At 47.4% G+C, this 16,831-nt stretch overlaps 1 protein-coding gene across 1 annotated transcript; it reads left to right on the plus strand.

Annotated features, from left to right (window-relative positions):
• Nucleotides 1–5,688: 5,688 nt before the first annotated feature.
• LOC310777462 (mRNA decay activator protein ZFP36L2) lies at nt 5,689–8,985 on the plus strand (the record flags this gene model as incomplete). The annotated part of the gene is made up of 4 exons (XM_083637794.1): nt 5,689–5,742; nt 6,989–7,681; nt 8,170–8,429; nt 8,664–8,985. The coding sequence occupies 4 exons, from the start codon at nt 5,689–5,691 to the stop codon at nt 8,983–8,985; spliced, it is 1,329 nt and encodes a 442-aa protein (XP_083493920.1).
• Between the last annotated feature and the right edge of the window lie 7,846 nt (nt 8,986–16,831).

Below are 16,831 nucleotides of genomic sequence, written 5' to 3' on the forward strand. Positions count from 1 at the left end.
GGCGCTTGGCCTGCTGTTCAGTGAGTGGCCTGGCCTGGCCTGCAAAAAAAAAAAAAATTTTTTTTTTTTTTTTTTTTGCAGGCCAGGCCAGGCCACCGGGCATTTGCCCGACGTGCCCGATTATGCAGTCCGCCACTGTCACTCACTCTCACACACATACACACACTCTCTCTCTCTCTCTTTCACACACACACACACACACACACACACACACACACACACACACACACACACACACACACACACACAGACAGGCAGGCAGGCAGGCACACAGACAGACAGGCACACAGACAGACAGGCACACAGACAGACAGGCAGGCAGGCAGACAGACACACATAACATCAACCCTGTGTGACAGTACAATCGATACACTTTGAAAAGGCCACAATACACAACATGAGGCAACAACAGCGTTGTTTGAGATGCACCTTGTTTACTCCCAATACAAAGAGTGTCCAACGCTACAATACACAAACTCAAGAAGAAGAACCAGACGGACACACCCGTCTTTAGTGTCACATGACACCCGTTACCACACCCGCATGCAGGGCCACACACACACTCATGCCGATGGTGGGCGGTGAAATACATTCTCTGCTTGTTTTGATCCAGACATGGCAAGCCCTTCCTCCGGGGGGCAGCCAGGAGCAGCGGGCAGCTTTTCGGTACAGTGCCCGGGGACCAACTACTGTCGTAGTCGTCACTGGTCAGGCAATCTGGGAACCCATCGGTTAAAAAAAAAAAAAAAAAAAAAAATTCTCTAACCTCTGGGGGCAGCAGCCCCGTTTCAATGCTGTGCAACAGGAACTCAAGAGGGTCGGCAGCGGAAGAAAATCCCTTTGCGCTCCCTGCAAGCTCTGCCATTGGCTCCAACCGACCGGCTCCGCCCATTAATGCATTTCTTTTCCGCTCCCTGCGTGTCGCTCTCAAATCCGTCCGTCGCTATGAAACAACAATAACAACTCTAGCCCGTTGCTAGTAGCAAGTAGCAACTTGCTATACGCTGAAAATGGTAAGTTTTGACTACACACTCTGTCACGTTCACTTCATTTTGATCGGGTGAAGCGCAGCATGCGTGCGAGCGCTGTTGCACAGCTTTTGACGGAGCCCGCCGACAGATTTCCGATGCAAGTCGAAAGTCTGTCTCGAGAGATTACTGGTCAGGTGATGATCTTCTGCATGTTTTTAGTGGGGGTCCATACCGATGTTGTATGGAGGAACCCCAGGGGGAGCACGTGGAGAACATGCAAACTCCACACAGAAAGGCCCGTTTGACGAGATATAGCTCACCTGGTTCAGTGCTGAAGACAAGGTGGGGACAGACGCTCAGCGGACCTTCTGGGCTGTGAGGCGAGGTGAGGTGAAGTTTAACACCCGCTGCTCATCTCACAACAGATGCGACAGAAGTGAGGAGATGCTGTGTATCTAACAAAACAGAACAAAACACACCAAACTGGCTTGTTGACGTGTCAAAGCCAGCTGGGAAAGGATGGTTCATGGTTGTCAAGCAGTTTGACTGCTGTGCGCGTTGCAAAATGCTGCAAAAACTATATAGGAACGCCATAGATAGGACACCATTTTTAAAGAGGTTTACACATCTAAAACGCACTTCAATAATGTGACTTAGATCAGAATACTCCACGTCTTAATTCGACTATTGCTATCTATGACCTTATTTGGGGTTAAGGTCATCGGAAAATGCTGTTTACATGGCAGTCTTATGCAGAGTATTCTCTTAAACGGGTTAAGATCGAATTATCGCCGTCCATGTAAAAATGTACTCAATGACACAACACGTGTAAGCAAAACAGATCGTGCACAACAGCTTTACCTCAACAATATTCACCGGAATGCTCATTGACTTTCAGTCCGTTTTGGGATCAATTCATATTAAATTCATGATTGATTACAATAGAAATCATAGTTTATTCGCTGATAAAGAATTACACTAGTTTGCAATTAGAGTTAATTGCATATGGCTTTGTGTCAGTTCAGAGTTTTGCAACTGATGCAGAAGCTCAGCTGGGCCAGTCACGTGCGTTTGGCTCTTTTTGCCTGACGTGTCAGAGACGTCCTGCTGGCATGTTGTTCTGACCGCGGCTGTGTGTCATTTCAAAGTTGCAAAGTCGTATTGAAATGCTAATTTCCGCCCAGTAAGGATTGTTCAAAGCTGACAGGAGAAATTATGACCAGGCACCAGACAAACGCTGCTGCATGTTTGGCAAGTTTGGCTGCTCTCCCATTCAGGTTGGATAGGCATTTCTTTTATTTTATTTTATTGTGACAACAAAACAAAATCCTAGTTTCATTTAAATGTTTAATAACCGTTCCCCATTCCTACTTCACTTCACTGTTTAACAGGCCAACTATAGAGATTTAGAGGAGAAGAGGACTTCCCCATGATGGCTGGTCACCACAGATTTGACAAAGATGACACTGCGTAACCATTTTTTGAGAATAAACTATTAGTTTATTTAATATATTCTAATATGATTTAAAAAAAATACTCACATTGTCCGAAAGGTTGGTATCATGGTTTAACTTCAATAAGATGACGTTATGTTCTTTACTTCAATGCTAGCAGTCATTTTGTGAGATTAGATGCCACAGTGTCGATATCTGCATGGAAAGAAATGTTTGATACACGTTTATTCTCCAATTTATTTGTAGATTTAATTTCTTTCTTTCAAAGTGTTTCACTGAGTTTCACTGCATCAGAAAACAGTGTAACCAGCTGCCAATACCTAATTCATGTGATGAAATTGAGCTCATGAAGTAAAGTTTTTGTTTTTATAATTAGCAAAGAGTGAGAAAGCATGACAATTAGTGCACAGAGATTGGGATAATTGATACGCTCATCAGTTAGGAAGAAACAAAGCAACGCGTTACAATAGGTTACCGATTCAAACAAGAAAGGACACAAGAAAGAAGAGAAAGAGAGAGCTCTTGTCCTCTCAGTGGTTCTCATCGTGAGGTCCAGGGACCACCAGGGTGTCCTTGAGGGGGTTCCAGGGGGTCCCCAGCAAACTGATGAATTATTTAATTGGCTAAGAGTTTAAACATTCAGAGAACTAGGCCTTCTCCACAATTGTACTTGGCCAATTCCCCCTGCTGTCCTGCTCGTTGCTCCACCACCTCTGTTGATTTGGGGAGAGTTGTAGACTAGCACCATGCTTCCTCCGATACATGTGCAGTCACAAGCCGTTTATTTTCACCTGACAGCGAGGAATTTCAGCGTCAGGACTGGACAGCGCATGGGAGGATCACGCTATTCCCCCCCAGTTCCCCTCCCCCCGAACAAACCAACCAGAGGAGGCGCTACTAGTGCAGCGACCCTTAATCTGGCTTCCACAGCCGCAGACATGGCCAATTCTGCCGGTGGACCTAATTATAGGTGGTGGGTAGTCACCAACTGGTTAGAGTTTAAAAAAGTAAAATAAATCTTCTACTCCTCGTGGACAACATTACTGTCCTTCAGAGGATGTCTCATAATGAAACTAGAAGACCTAAGTCATCCATTGGTACCAACCATGCGATGCTAGCGTCAGGAAGTGGGCTAAATGGCGCTCCAGTGAAAAACTGGCATGGCCATTTTCAAAGGGGTCCCTTGACCTCTCACCTCACGGTATCTGAATGAGAATGGGTTCTATGGGTACCCCCGAGTTGACAGACACACATGAAATATTGTACCCCTTGTATACTGTCAGATCAGTCAAAATGTTAAAAGAAGTCAAACACATTTTCCCAGGCCTAAATGTTGGGGGAGGAGGGAGGAAAAGTTATGTTTCGCTGACTTTGCAAAGGGAGACATTTTTCAATCCTTGTGAATTTATTTTCTATGAATCAATGTCCATATATTTCAATTCATTCTTTGTGTTCTTTGTCTTTATTGATAGTTTACTAATTTCATGTCCTGTCATGTCATGTCATGTCATGTCATGTCATGGCAACTGATGTGTTTTTCCGAGTTTGGGTCCCACCAAATATATCTTTTGGGTCCCGAGATGAAAACATTTTGGGAACCCCTGCACCAATGGTTCCCAAACATTTCACGCCAACGACCCCTAAACTGACACAAACCATGGACCCCCACTTGATAAGATTTTTGTCCCTGCATAACATTTTTGCTTTTAGATGTATTGAAATGAAATGAACCATTTCATTGTAAATTATATGAAATGGTTCAATGGACTTCTCTGAGTCTAAGGAGAAAAACCCACATGTTAATTTTTATTTTAAAAGCTTTATTAGGTAAGTTCCCTCTATATATTTCTAGTTTATTGACATATCGCCACAGCCGATTTAACACTCGGCCATCAGAGAAGATTATTCTCTTGGCCCCCAAAACCCGAACAGAGCTAGGTAAATCTTCCTTCTCCTTTCATGCACCACATGCCTGGAATGAGTTACAAGATGTTTTAAACATGAAATCTTTACCCCCTCTGGACATGTTTAAAAACACTCTAAAATCTGTTCTTATACAACAATGTCATTGCATGTGAAATGTGCGATTGTCAAGTTTCTTTTTAGCCCTTCTTTTTAGCCTTTAATCCTTGTAGTCTGTGTTTGCTTGTTGTGTTTCTGTGTGTATTCTGTGATGTTATTTGTCCCTGTTTGTATTCTTGTTTTTGTTTTTTTACATGAAACCTTTTATTTTGCTGTCCATCTTGACCAGGACTCCCTGGCAGAAGAGATATTGTATCTCAATGGGACCTTCCTGGTTAAATAAAGGATAAATAAATAAATAAAAAGAAATAAAGATGTTTTATTACAGAACGTGTATGAAACCCATGACCAAAATAGTCGTACATTCTGTCATTGTGTTACTTATTGATGGAATTATAGTAAAAATAAATTCTTCCCCTTCTTGCTGGGGACCCCCTGGAGGTCCGCAGACCCCACTTTGAGAACCACTGCCACTTAGACGGTCTGCTAAAACCGCAGAATGCGCCTTTAAAGGATTTGGCTCAGCTTGCTTGGAGGGGGTGGGCTGATGAATGGGATTGAAAAGTAGCTTCATTCAACTCCCTCCTCTTCTTTCTCTCTCCCCACCCTGCCCCCCAGCACACTGTTACAATGCAAAGACCCCCCTACCCCAACCCCCACACACACACACACACACACACATTCACACACTCCCTGCCCTGCCCTGCCCCCTGAGGAACAGAGGCAGGGTGGGTGGGGGTGGGGGGTCGTGCAGGCGGGTTTCCCCAACTATTTAACCCGGATTCCAGCAGATGGTCGAGGAACTTCAGAAGGGCTTCATCTGAGCGCAGTGTCTTTCTACACCCATAAAGAGACTCTCTCCCCCAGCTCCCTGGATCCTCCTCCTCCTCTCCCACCACCACCACCACCCTCTGGCCCTGGACCAAGCAGGACTCCTCTCCCCTACCCGTCCCGTAACTTCTCTCTCTTCAGCGGGCCTGCGCCTGCCTTCAGTCTTGGAGGTCTAACCCCAAACGCATCCAAACATCTCCCCGAAGGAGCGGGTAACTTTCTCCTCTTCCACGGGTGGACAGTGAGACTTTCCTCCTGTGGGGACCACACCAGGCTCCTCTTCCCCGGGCGGACAGAGAGAGAGACTTTTCCCCTGTGGGACCACACCAGGCTCCTCTTCCCCGGGCGGACAGAGAGAGAGACTTTCCCCCTGTGGGACCACACCAGGCTCCTTGGTTCAGAGAGGAGCCATGCCCTCCAGCTTCCTGACGCCTTTCCTGGAACTGGATGAGGAGTTCTGCAAGGTGAGAACTTCAACTTTGATCAAGGTTCCCATAGGTCCTTCAGTTTGAGGGGGAAGGGGGGGATGCTTTGACAGGATATTGTTACATTTTTTTTTTTACTTTTGACTTTAACTTGTAACAGCACAGTTGAGAAGTATTCACACATTCAAGGCTCTCTCTTTTTTAATTGTTGTCTGTGAGCTTCTGTAAAGCCTGCTAGTTCTCATTATGAAAATGACCAGTGTTGTAACAGTAATTAACGTTGATCCATATCTCCAAGTTGGGTCCTTGGGAATTTGGCCTGGAATGTCCTTGAAAAGTCATTGAATGTGATGTTTAAGAAGGTGTGGGAGTGGGAATCCTGTGATCTGTTTAAACTGATGAAAAGTTCCACAATTTAAGTCCACTTTGCAGGTTTCGTCTAATTTGCAACTTTTTCTTTGCATCTCGGCTATTTGTTAAAACTGTATCATGTTTTGACAGTAAATTGTCTGATTAAGTAAAATGTTGATTAAAAAATATGTTTTGGGGGATAGAGTGTATTATAAAATCTATTTTGGTGTCGAGTCTGAAAAGTTTGACATGCTACTTATTGTGAAAATACAAATCTTACAAGTAATCCACACTTTACAAAAAAAATAGAAAATCCAGAGATAGAAGCACTTACAAAACCAAGCTAAATCTCGAGCTGCAAAAGTGTTGTTGTTTGCATTCCCAGATTAATTATCATTATTATTTTTCCAAGTTGAGTGTAAGACTTTGGCTGAAATAGGAATGTTTCTGGGGAAAAGGCCAGTCTGTGTTTCAGTTCTTTACTGAGGCAGTTGACAAGTTGATGTTGTGTGAAAATGAACAGGCTTTAGGATGATCGCGATTAAGTGATAGTGATAGCGATGCAACTATTATTATTTATATTATTGAATCGGTTGTGTGTGCTGATGCAACTTCTCAATCAAGCTATACTCTTAAACTGTTTCTTGGTTCATTCAGTGTTTTTAAACCTTCCAGTTTTATTTCATGAAACCGATCAGACGAAGAGTAACTTTCACGAGACCTTTAGCCAACAAACAAGCGAGGCAACTTCATGCTGAATCTTTCATAATGCCAAATCCCTCACAGAGTAAAACCTCTCCAGTCTTTTGTCTGCTGGTGTTTCTTTAGACGCAGCTTTCAAATGTCTTCAGAAGTGGAGCCGGTCTCGCCCCAGTGCTCACAGGAATGCACACAGCTCACGTCCATTCTTCTTTCTCCTCCTTTTGTGTGGCAGAGTTTCCGCGGCCTGGAGGCAGCAGATGGCGGCCTGCAGCAGCAGCAGCAGCAGCAGCAGCAGAGTGAGCGCGTCCTGGGCTTCCAGCGCCGACACTCCCTCTGCCCCGTCACCCTGCCCAACTCCAAGTTCAACAGCGCCGACCCGCCGGCCTGCTGGGGCTTCGGCCCGGCGGCCCCCGACCCGCAGTGGAACAAGGAGGGCCAGCAGCAGCTCCCCCGCTCCTCGCTCAACCACATCCCCTTCCGAGTGGACCGCTCGGTCAGCATGATCGAGGGCCACGTGGCGGGGGGCAGAGGAGAGGCGAGCATGCCCCCGCCGCCGCCCGGGCTCCTCCTCCCCCCGCCCGGCCTCGGCCTCGGCCTCGGCCTCAGCCTCAGCAGCACCTCCTCCCTCGCCTCCCTCTCCCCTTCCTCCTCCGCCTGCTCCTCCTCCAAGCCGCTGGCGCCCTCGCCGCCCATCTCCACCCGCTACAAGACGGAACTGTGCCGCACCTACGAGGAGAGCGGCACCTGCAAGTACGGCGCCAAGTGCCAGTTCGCCCACGGCCTGGACGAGCTGCGCGGCCTCAGCAGGCACCCCAAGTACAAGACGGAGCCGTGCCGCACCTTCCACACCATCGGCTTCTGCCCGTACGGCGCGCGCTGCCACTTCATCCACAACGCCGACGAGCTCCTAGACGCCCCTCCGCAGGTGTGCTATCTATCCACTTTTCTAAACCATTTTCTAGACCTTCTCCTCCTATAGTTACTTCTCGCTTATAAGCCAATTCCAATAGTCCAGCAGCATTGCTCCAGTCATACTTTGGGCTCCAAAGCTGTATGGAACTAACCTGTTGTCCATGACTAAGAGGGACAAATGACTGTCCCTGATTGATTAATTGATCGGCTTTATGGCCGCGGCCATTTTATCATTTACATGACTTGATTTCAGAACTCGCGTCGGCCAAGTGTGAGCAACGCATTGACTCTCTACATGTAGTTACCCAAGTTGATGTTCAGAGTATCCCTAACCTTAGTGCTAAGGCCTAGCCTAGCTTTTAGCCAAGATAGGTAATAAGCAGTGTTAGGATTTATTATTGTTGTTATTGCCATAACTTAACACTTTCTTTGGACTTATGTATTGCTTTTTGTATGATTTGTTGTTTTTGACAGAGTTTGTTTTATGATTGTGTTTTTTAGAAGCAGAAGATGCGGCCTCCTCTCCGTCACAGCCTCAGCTTCGCCGGCTTCTCCTCCTCTCCACAGATGTTCCAGCCGGTCCGGGACACGCAGCAGCAGCCCTGCTCACTCCTCCGCGCCTCCTCCGTCTCCCCTCCTCCCTCCTCCACGGGGAGCCCGGAACTCCTGTCACCTCTCTTTCCCGAGCCGGGAGCGCTGAGGCACTGCCCCTACCCGTTCTCCGGCATCACCGACACGGAGCTGGGGGCACTGAGGCACCCGTTCTCCGGCATCACCGACACGGAGCTGGGGGCACTGAGGCACCCGTTCTCCGGCATCACCGACACGGAGCTGAGGGCACTGAGGCACCCGTTCTCCGGCATCACCGACACGGAGCTGGGGGCGCTGAGGCACTGCCCCTACCCGTTCTCCGGTGTCACCGACACGGAGCAGGGGGCGCTGGGGCACTGCCCCTACGCGTTCTCCGGTGTCACCGAGCCGCCCGGCGACGGCAGCGGAGACGCGGCCCTGCACTTCTACCCAGTGTCCGAGTCCGTCGACGCTAGGTCTCCGCCCGCCGCCACCACCGCTGCCACGTTCACCTCCAAACCCGCCCCCCCCAGCCTGCCCCACCACCTCCCACAGCGGGTGCCTCTCTCCCTGGGCAGCCTCCCCGGCGGCCTCCAGCGCTGCTCCTCGGCCGACTCGCTCTCTGAGGAGGGCTACACCTCCTCCTCCTGCTCCCTCAGCTCCTCCTCCTGCAGCGGCTCCGAGTCGCCCAGCTTCGAGGGCCGACGCCTGCCCATCTTTAGCCGCCTGTCCGTCCCGGGCGAGTAAGAGAGGGGCGCAATGAGCCTTTTTATTATAGGGCTGGGTTTAGACAGGGACAGAACAGTCTCGTTGTTTTAACTCTGTGTGACCTCTGCGTGACCTCTGCGTGACCTCTGCGTGACCAGCTTCTGGTGTTGGGATTTCAAGGTGCTTTGCCACGTCGCAGTGTACGCTGTACACTGTCTGATGAAATCATATATTTCTATAGAGTCCTGCAGGGATGACGTATTTTTGTACGTCACCAACCCAGAAGTCGTGCCCCTCCAAGTCAATGGGGACTTTTGTATGGGACTTTTGGTGAAATGTTTGAAATAAGGTCTGGTTAACAATAGTTCACGAAACGGTGAAACTTTGTGTTCAGCAACATAATCTCCACAAATGAGCACCACTTTTATGATTTCTGAAAATCTTGATTTTTAAAAATCACATTTACGCTTCAGAAATCAGAAAAGTGCTCCTCATTTTTAAGGATGGTCTTGCTGAACACAAAGGTGGCAGTTTCATAAACGTTTGTTAACCACAGACCTCTTTGCAGGCATTTAACCAAAATTCCCATACAAAAATCCCATTGACTTTGAGACGAGGGAGCAGGAAGTGCTAAGATCCGGGTCCAGGACTCCTTCCTGCGGGATGCCTAGAGGTCAGAGGTCAGATATAAGTCACAGAAAGTTAAAAAGCGACATTTCGGGTTCCTCCATAAATCCAGCCTGGTAAATGAACCTACCTTTGTGCATATTGCATTTTTCATCCAAGCAGTAGTAGCGCTGCTCAGTGTTTGTCCAGTTTTAGCTGACTTGTTTTTTTTGTGTGGTTGATGTTTTATTTTCTTGTCACGATGCCCGTTATAACTGCTGTATACTGTTGTATACCCGTTTTGACACAATACTCACAGGGTACTTAGCTTAGCATTCTGCTGGTTCTGCTCAGTGGGAAGTTCTGTGTGAGAACTTTCCGTACCCAGTTTTGAAAAGGATTTTGTATGTAGTACTGTGTGTCCTAAGTATGACTGGTGTGCTATCCACTTCAAGAAAAATAACATTGTTTTTCCAAAATCTTCCTGGACCTACCATTCCCAGTCATTTGTGACAAAGACTCATACTTCTTGCATATAAGCCAATTCCAATAGTCCAGTAGCATTATTCCAGTCATACTTTGGGCTCTAAAGCTGTATGGAACTAAGCTGTTGTCCATGATTAAGAGGGACAATAACTGTATGCTGTCACTGATTGATTAATTGATCGGTTTTATGGCCGCGCCGTGTTATCCTTTGCATTTACTTGATTCCAGAACTCCCATATGTGTCGGCCATTTTGACTCCTTAGGGATGAAAAATGGCACAAGTGTAAGCAACCTATTGACTCTCTAGTTACCAAAGTTGATGTTAGAGTATCCCTAACCTTATAGTACTGTTAATGCCTAGCCTAGCCTTTAGCCAAGATGGGTAATATACAGTGTTACGATTATTATATTATCGTTGTTATTGCCATAGTAGCTTAACACTTTCTTTGGACTTATTTATTGCTTTTTGTATGATTTGTTCTTCTTGACAGAGTTTGTTTTATCATTGTGTTTATGCTTCTTTTCTTTTTTTACGATGCAGGAGAAAATGTCGTGTCTGAGCCCTCTGCCACTGTGAGATTCCCCAGCAGGAAGTGAAATCCCCACTCATTTCAGTTCCATACAATCTTTATAAAAAGAGTTTGACTTGGTCGACCAAAGCGATTCAGCTATATTCAGAATCACGAGAGACCGTAGAACATTTCAATCCACTATTTTGAGAGCTGAATTGTTTGGTTTGTCCAAGTAAAACTCTTCCTATAAGGATTTGATGAAATGTCAATGGGAAAATGAATGGGGAATTTCACTCCCTAGGCCCTCTGCTTTACTTGTGAGTTCATGTTGTCCCACTGTTGGTTTCAGCTGTTCTGTAGCTTTAAGCTCGTGGAGCGGAGAGGAGAGGACCGGAGGAGGAAGACATTTTGGCATTCCACATGTATGTTGCCTTATTGGCTAATAGGCCTAGCAGAAATCAAGACTCGACCGTGTCGTCACACCACGAGCAGCTTTTCGCCTATGTTCCGTCCATCACCACAGTAGGCTACCATTAGCACCAGAACTAGCCTCGGAATTTGACTACTCATTTGTTTCACTCAAGTCTCACGCAGGGGCCCCGTGTTTTCACTGCAGGCTCCATTTGCAAAGGCCCTACTTTTTCATACGCGTAGCAATCACCATCAAACAGTACTTGCCTTAAACACAAGGTTGTTGTCCGCTGAATTCGTGTTCTTAAATATTGCATATTTTTCATTTCTGAGCCGTTTTTGTCATGCCAGAGCCTGTCTTGGCCTGTTGAAAATGGCCGTTGTTGCTCTTCCACTTCCCAGCGGGGAAAGGGCACCCTCTCTGTTGAAACCCATAATTACACATCCAGAAGAACAGAACTTACAGGCTCTGGTATGCCAAAACGGCTTGGAATTGGAAGCAATATTTAAGAACACAAATAGCCATTATACTTTGTATTTAAGGCAAGTACTGTTTTATTGTGTTTGCTAAATGTATGAAAAAGTAGGGCCTTGTTAAATGGAGCCCGCAGTGAAAATACAGGGTCCTTGCGTGAGACTATGATTGAGTGAAACAAATGAGTAGTCAAATTGTGAGGCTACCATCGGACAGTAAGTACGGCTGCTGGTGGTGTGAACATGGTGAGTCTCCTCTCCTCTCCCTCTAGGTCTCAACCTTCTGTAGGCCTCAACGTTCTGTAGGTCTCAACCTTCTGTAGCTCTCAACCTCCTGTAAGCCTCAACCTTCTGTAAGCCTCAACCTCCTGTAGGTCTCAACCTCCTGTAGGTCTCAACCTCCTGTAGGTCTCAACCTCCTGTAGCTCTCAACCTCCTGTAGGCCTCAGCCTTCTGTAGGTCTCAACCTTCTGTAAGCCTCAACGTTCTGTAGGTCTCAACCTTCTGTAGCTCTCAACCTCCTGTAAGCCTCAACCTTCTGTAAGCCTCAACCTCCTGTAGGTCTCAACCTCCTGTAGGTCTCAACCTCCTGTAGCTCTCAACCTCCTGTAGGCCTCAGCCTTCTGTAGGTCTCAACCTTCTGTAGGTCTCAACCTTCTGTAGGCCTCAGCCTTCTGTAGGTCTCAACCTTCTGTAGGTCTCAACCTTCTGTAGGCCTCAGCCTTCTGTAGGTCTCAACCTTCTGTAGGTCTCAACCTTCTGTAGGCCTCAGCCTTCTGTAGGTCTCAACCTTCTGTAGGTCTCAACCTTCTGTAGGCCTCAACCTGTTTCACTGGGCTTTACCACTCCTACCTGTGGTTCAATAAGGAGTCACCTTAGCCACCAAAAGAAGCAAAAATCAATTTATCATTTTTCTTTACAAACGAGTGGTTCATACTACTAATGCATTTACATCATAAAGTTGTATGTCAGCCTACAAAGCTGGGTTTTTGATGCACTAGTGCTTTATGAAATACAATAGGCTACATACAATGCTAATACTACTTGACATTGAGGCTATCAGTGTGTGGCAGCTCCTAACAGTTCACAATCCTCTCTTCTCTCCGTGTGAAGTAAACACACAGGTGATATGTTGACGAGTCTTCAGTTGATTTTGTTTTGTATCGGAGTTGCCTCAATGACAATGTGTTTGTAAGAAGTGCTAGCGCTGTTGCACGCCAGCTAACTAACTAGCTAACTAGCTAGCTAACTCTTTGAGCGGCAGGTGAAATCATGCGAGTTCAAATGAAATCAGGCAGAATTTTTTATTCTTTTTGGTCTTGAAAGCGACTCAACCTGCCCCGATGTGAGTCCAGAGACGCTTCTGTTGCTGTAGCTTATCGTTTGTTTGATTTGACAGCAAGCCGGCAAGCCGTTTTATAACTTTTGTTAACTTAAAAACTTATTTATTTTGTTTTTCAAAGTGAAAACTATATTATGTTGTTGTTTTATATTGTGTTTTCTCTTTTCCTTTCAATATAATTTAAGTGCATTTATTGTTTACATTCCATGGGTTATGTTGATATCTCAGCTGTTTATCTTAATATATTTGTCCATCATTATTTCAAAATAAAAGTCTTTGGAAAATAAGAGTTCCCTGATTTGCGTTGTCTTCAATCCCATTACATGTCTTTGTTATTTAGTTGCAGTATGGCTATCGCTTAAGTCTGGGGTGCTTTAAAAAAAAATTAAAGGATGAATTTTGTTTGTGAATTTATATGACTTGCTTTGAGCCACTTGTAATGAGTGAAACAATATAATGAAATGCTGTTCCTACATCAGCAACACTATCGGCAACAAATAGCAAACAGGTCACATTGCTGTGAATAGACATGACAAACTATTCCTGTGAGCCGGCCTAGAATGAACATGCAAAAGCTACAACTGAGAAGAAATAAGAGTTGATGTTGTTGTTGTTGTTTTTAACCCATTGATAGCTGATGCAGCATTTGCCTGTATATCCCTCATTTGTGTGCGTAACGCGGTTTGCGGTCTTAAAGGGATACACACACAAATGCTGCATCAGGTATCAATGGGAGGAGCAACACTTGTAAAGACAGAGATCTATAATATATAAACAGATGCAACACTCTCACATAACATTTATGATGATAACACATGAAAACTCTTCAGCATGTAAAGAGGTTATCTTGAGTCACACAATCAGCTTCTCTCTCCACTTCTCACTGAAAGTCATCTTTAGACGACAACACTCTCTGCATAAAACGGCAAACTGTCGTTGTGTTCTGGCCTTTCGTTCCACGTACACACAGCATTAGTGATATCTTGCAGACCGGAGCCATAAAAATGAAGTCAGTAGTGGCCTGATACACTGCTGCAGATCAAGAATAAAAACCCAGTAAAGATCTGTTAAAGAAAGCCATGTTTTCTTTGCAGCATGAGGCAGAGGGAATGGATGAATTTGGCCGTGAGTTTGAGGACCGTTTAATTAATTGATATGTGTGAACGTTATCACTTATTATCGCCCGTTCTGTATTTTTATCAACTTGTTATTAGACTCTGATGTCATCATGGTAGTTTGAGTGCCAATGTGATTCACTTGTGCCATTAAGGCTAGATTGATAGGATACTTGAATGCTCCTATTGTCTTTCATTGTCTTCCATGCGCCAGGTGGGGGCGTGTCATCACAGCTTTGACAAGAATAGCGTATTGCCACTTACCAAAGAATTCCACTCTGGAACCTGGTTTCACTTTCTGTGCACAAGGTCGCGAATGGTCGCGCCGCGCAGCTTACGTGCAGGAGTCGCGTGCGGTGTGTTTTTGCCATTAGGTTGCTTTCTCACTGGAAACGATTGCTTTCGTTCCGTTCCGTTCTGTTCCGCACCCGGGAATGATTGCCCCCCCTCCCCTCTCCCCCGCTGGTCAGCTTTCACATTACAGCATTTCTTCCGCGCTCGGAAAAGGAACAGAGTGCACTTGCGTCATCAACTATGCCTGCAGTTTATCCTCGCCCGTGTGTTGTCTATGAGGTTCGGAATGGTTGGCTTTCACACCACCTTTTCAAGTGGATCCTGTCACGGTTTCCCTGTTGCGCGCCCGGGCGCGGAACGCAACGGAACGCAACGTTCACACTCGTCAAACGTTCCGAAACTGGGGTCGATTTGGGAATAAGTGTGCTCGGGAACGGTACCGGGGCGCCAGTGAGAAAGCACCCTAAGAGCCAATAAAATAGCTGTGGCACTGAGAGCCACATCATGTATCAGGCTGTTCTCATCCACTGTTCCTACTGGAGACTTTCACACCAGAGCCTAAGCCCCCGTTCACACAGGACGCCGAAGCAATTACGCCCAACCGAAGCTGTACCTACGCTGAACCCGCAAGTTTCATTTCAGCGTCCTTGTTAACAGGCGGAGCCGTTCACACCACCCGCGCGCGTGCCACGCCGACGCAGTGCCGAAGCCACGCTCACGCCGCGCCGAAGCCACGCTCACGCCACGCCGAAGCCACGCTCACGCCACGCCGAAGACACACTCACGCCACGCCGAAGCCACGCTCACGCCACGCCGAAGCGATCACTCAGGACTGACGCCGAATTTCCAAGCGTGAAGCTGCGCTGCCGCAGGCACGAAGTCAATGGGAGTTGTGGCGGGTTCAAGGCGCGAGAGTATAAGCGCTGTAAGGCGGTAGGGCGTACGTTCAGCTTGTGCCTGCTTCAAGCTTCAGCTCTGCTTACGTTCGGCGTCCTGTGTCGACGAGGGCTAACCTGGCTCTTTAGCACAGCAATGTAGCACAAGTGTTACTGTCTCCGAGAGCTTGGCAAATTTCCAACTGAGTCTGTTTCCAAGATAGGCTATATGATTGGTTTGAAGCGGTCGGCTCTCACAGTGAAGCAGTGGTAGCCTATACATAAGCATGGCCAGTGTGTTAAAAACACACACACACACGCACGCACGCACACACACACGCACGCACACACACACACACACACACACACACACACACACACACACACACACACACACACACACACACACACACACACACACACAATTTGATGTGAATTGAATAGCCGCATAAGAATGAGCAAAGATGGCGGATGCGGCTCGAGAGCCTGGGGTTGCCCCCCCCAGAACCAGGCCTAACGTGCTGCTGGTGCACCACAGCCTTTTGACCATCATCTGGGTCTCATTGACCAACAATGGAACAAAGATCAACTGTTTCTCCTACTGCGTTCAGGGAATCCCCCAGCCCTCCCCTACGTGTGTGTGTGAGTGTGTGTGTGTGTGTGTGTGTGTGTGTGTGTGTGTGTGTGTGTGTGTGTGTGCGTAAAGGAGTGAGTTTTGTTGCAACTCGTCTGAACAGACCAATTTAGAACGAGTGACAGAGGAGAATGTGTGTGTGTGTGTGTGTGTGTGTTTGCGTGTGTGCGTGTGTGTGTGTGTGTGTGTGTGTGTGTGTGTGTGTGTGTGTGTGTGTGTGTGTGTGTGTGTGTGTGTGTGTGTGTGTGACTGAGGAGAATGTTTGGGCAACAGATGCTTGGACAAAGCCGCCCCACAACACAATGGCTCCTGGAGATACTTGTGACTGATTTCCATCTATTCACACAAAGTGGAGCAGAAGTTGGGCTCCTCCTCTGTGTGTGTGTGTGTGTGTGTGTGTGTGTGTGTGTGTGTGTGTGTGTGTGTGTGTGTGTGTGTGCATGTGTCCCATTGTGCGTATATGTCCATGTGTGTGTCCCACTCTACTTGATTGTGCGTGTGTGTTTGTGTCCCAATGTGTGCATGTGTCCCATTGAGTGTATGTGCATGTGTGTCCCACTCTACTTGATTGTGTGTTTGTGCGTCCAATTGTGTCCATGTCCCAGTGTGTGAGCATGTGTGTCCCAGTGTATGTGTGTGTGTGTGTGTGTGTGTGTGCGCGCCCATGCGTTTGTGCATGTGTGTGTGTGTGTGTGTGTGTGTGTGTGTGTGTGTGCGCACGCATGCGTTTGTGCATGCGTGTGTGTGTGCGTTTGTGCATGCGTGTGTGTGTGTGTGGTGGTATTCAGCTAGGCAGGCTGAGGATTTCCCTCTAGTAAATGAATAACAGTAGGGAAGACTCCTACAACCCCCATGGCTACTTACTATTGAATTGGGGCTGGGTAAGGCCTCCCACCCCTCTGCCCCCTCTCCTCCCCCCCCTGCCCCCTCTCCTCCCTCCCTCCCCCCCCCCCGCCCCCTCTCCTCCCTCCCTCTCCTCCCCTCTGCCCCCTCTCCTCCCTCCCTCCCCCCCTTGCCCCCCTCTCCTCCCTCCCTCTCCTCCCCCCTGCCCCTCTCCTCCCTCCCTCTCCTCCACCCTGCCCCCTCTCCTCCCCCCTGCCCCCCTCTCCTCCCTCCCTCTCCTCCCCCCTGCCCCC

The sequence above is a fragment of the Poromitra crassiceps genome (genome assembly GCF_964638095.1).
Source record: "Poromitra crassiceps genome assembly, chromosome: 5".
In the NCBI taxonomy this organism is placed as follows: domain Eukaryota; kingdom Metazoa; phylum Chordata; class Actinopteri; order Beryciformes; family Melamphaidae; genus Poromitra; species Poromitra crassiceps.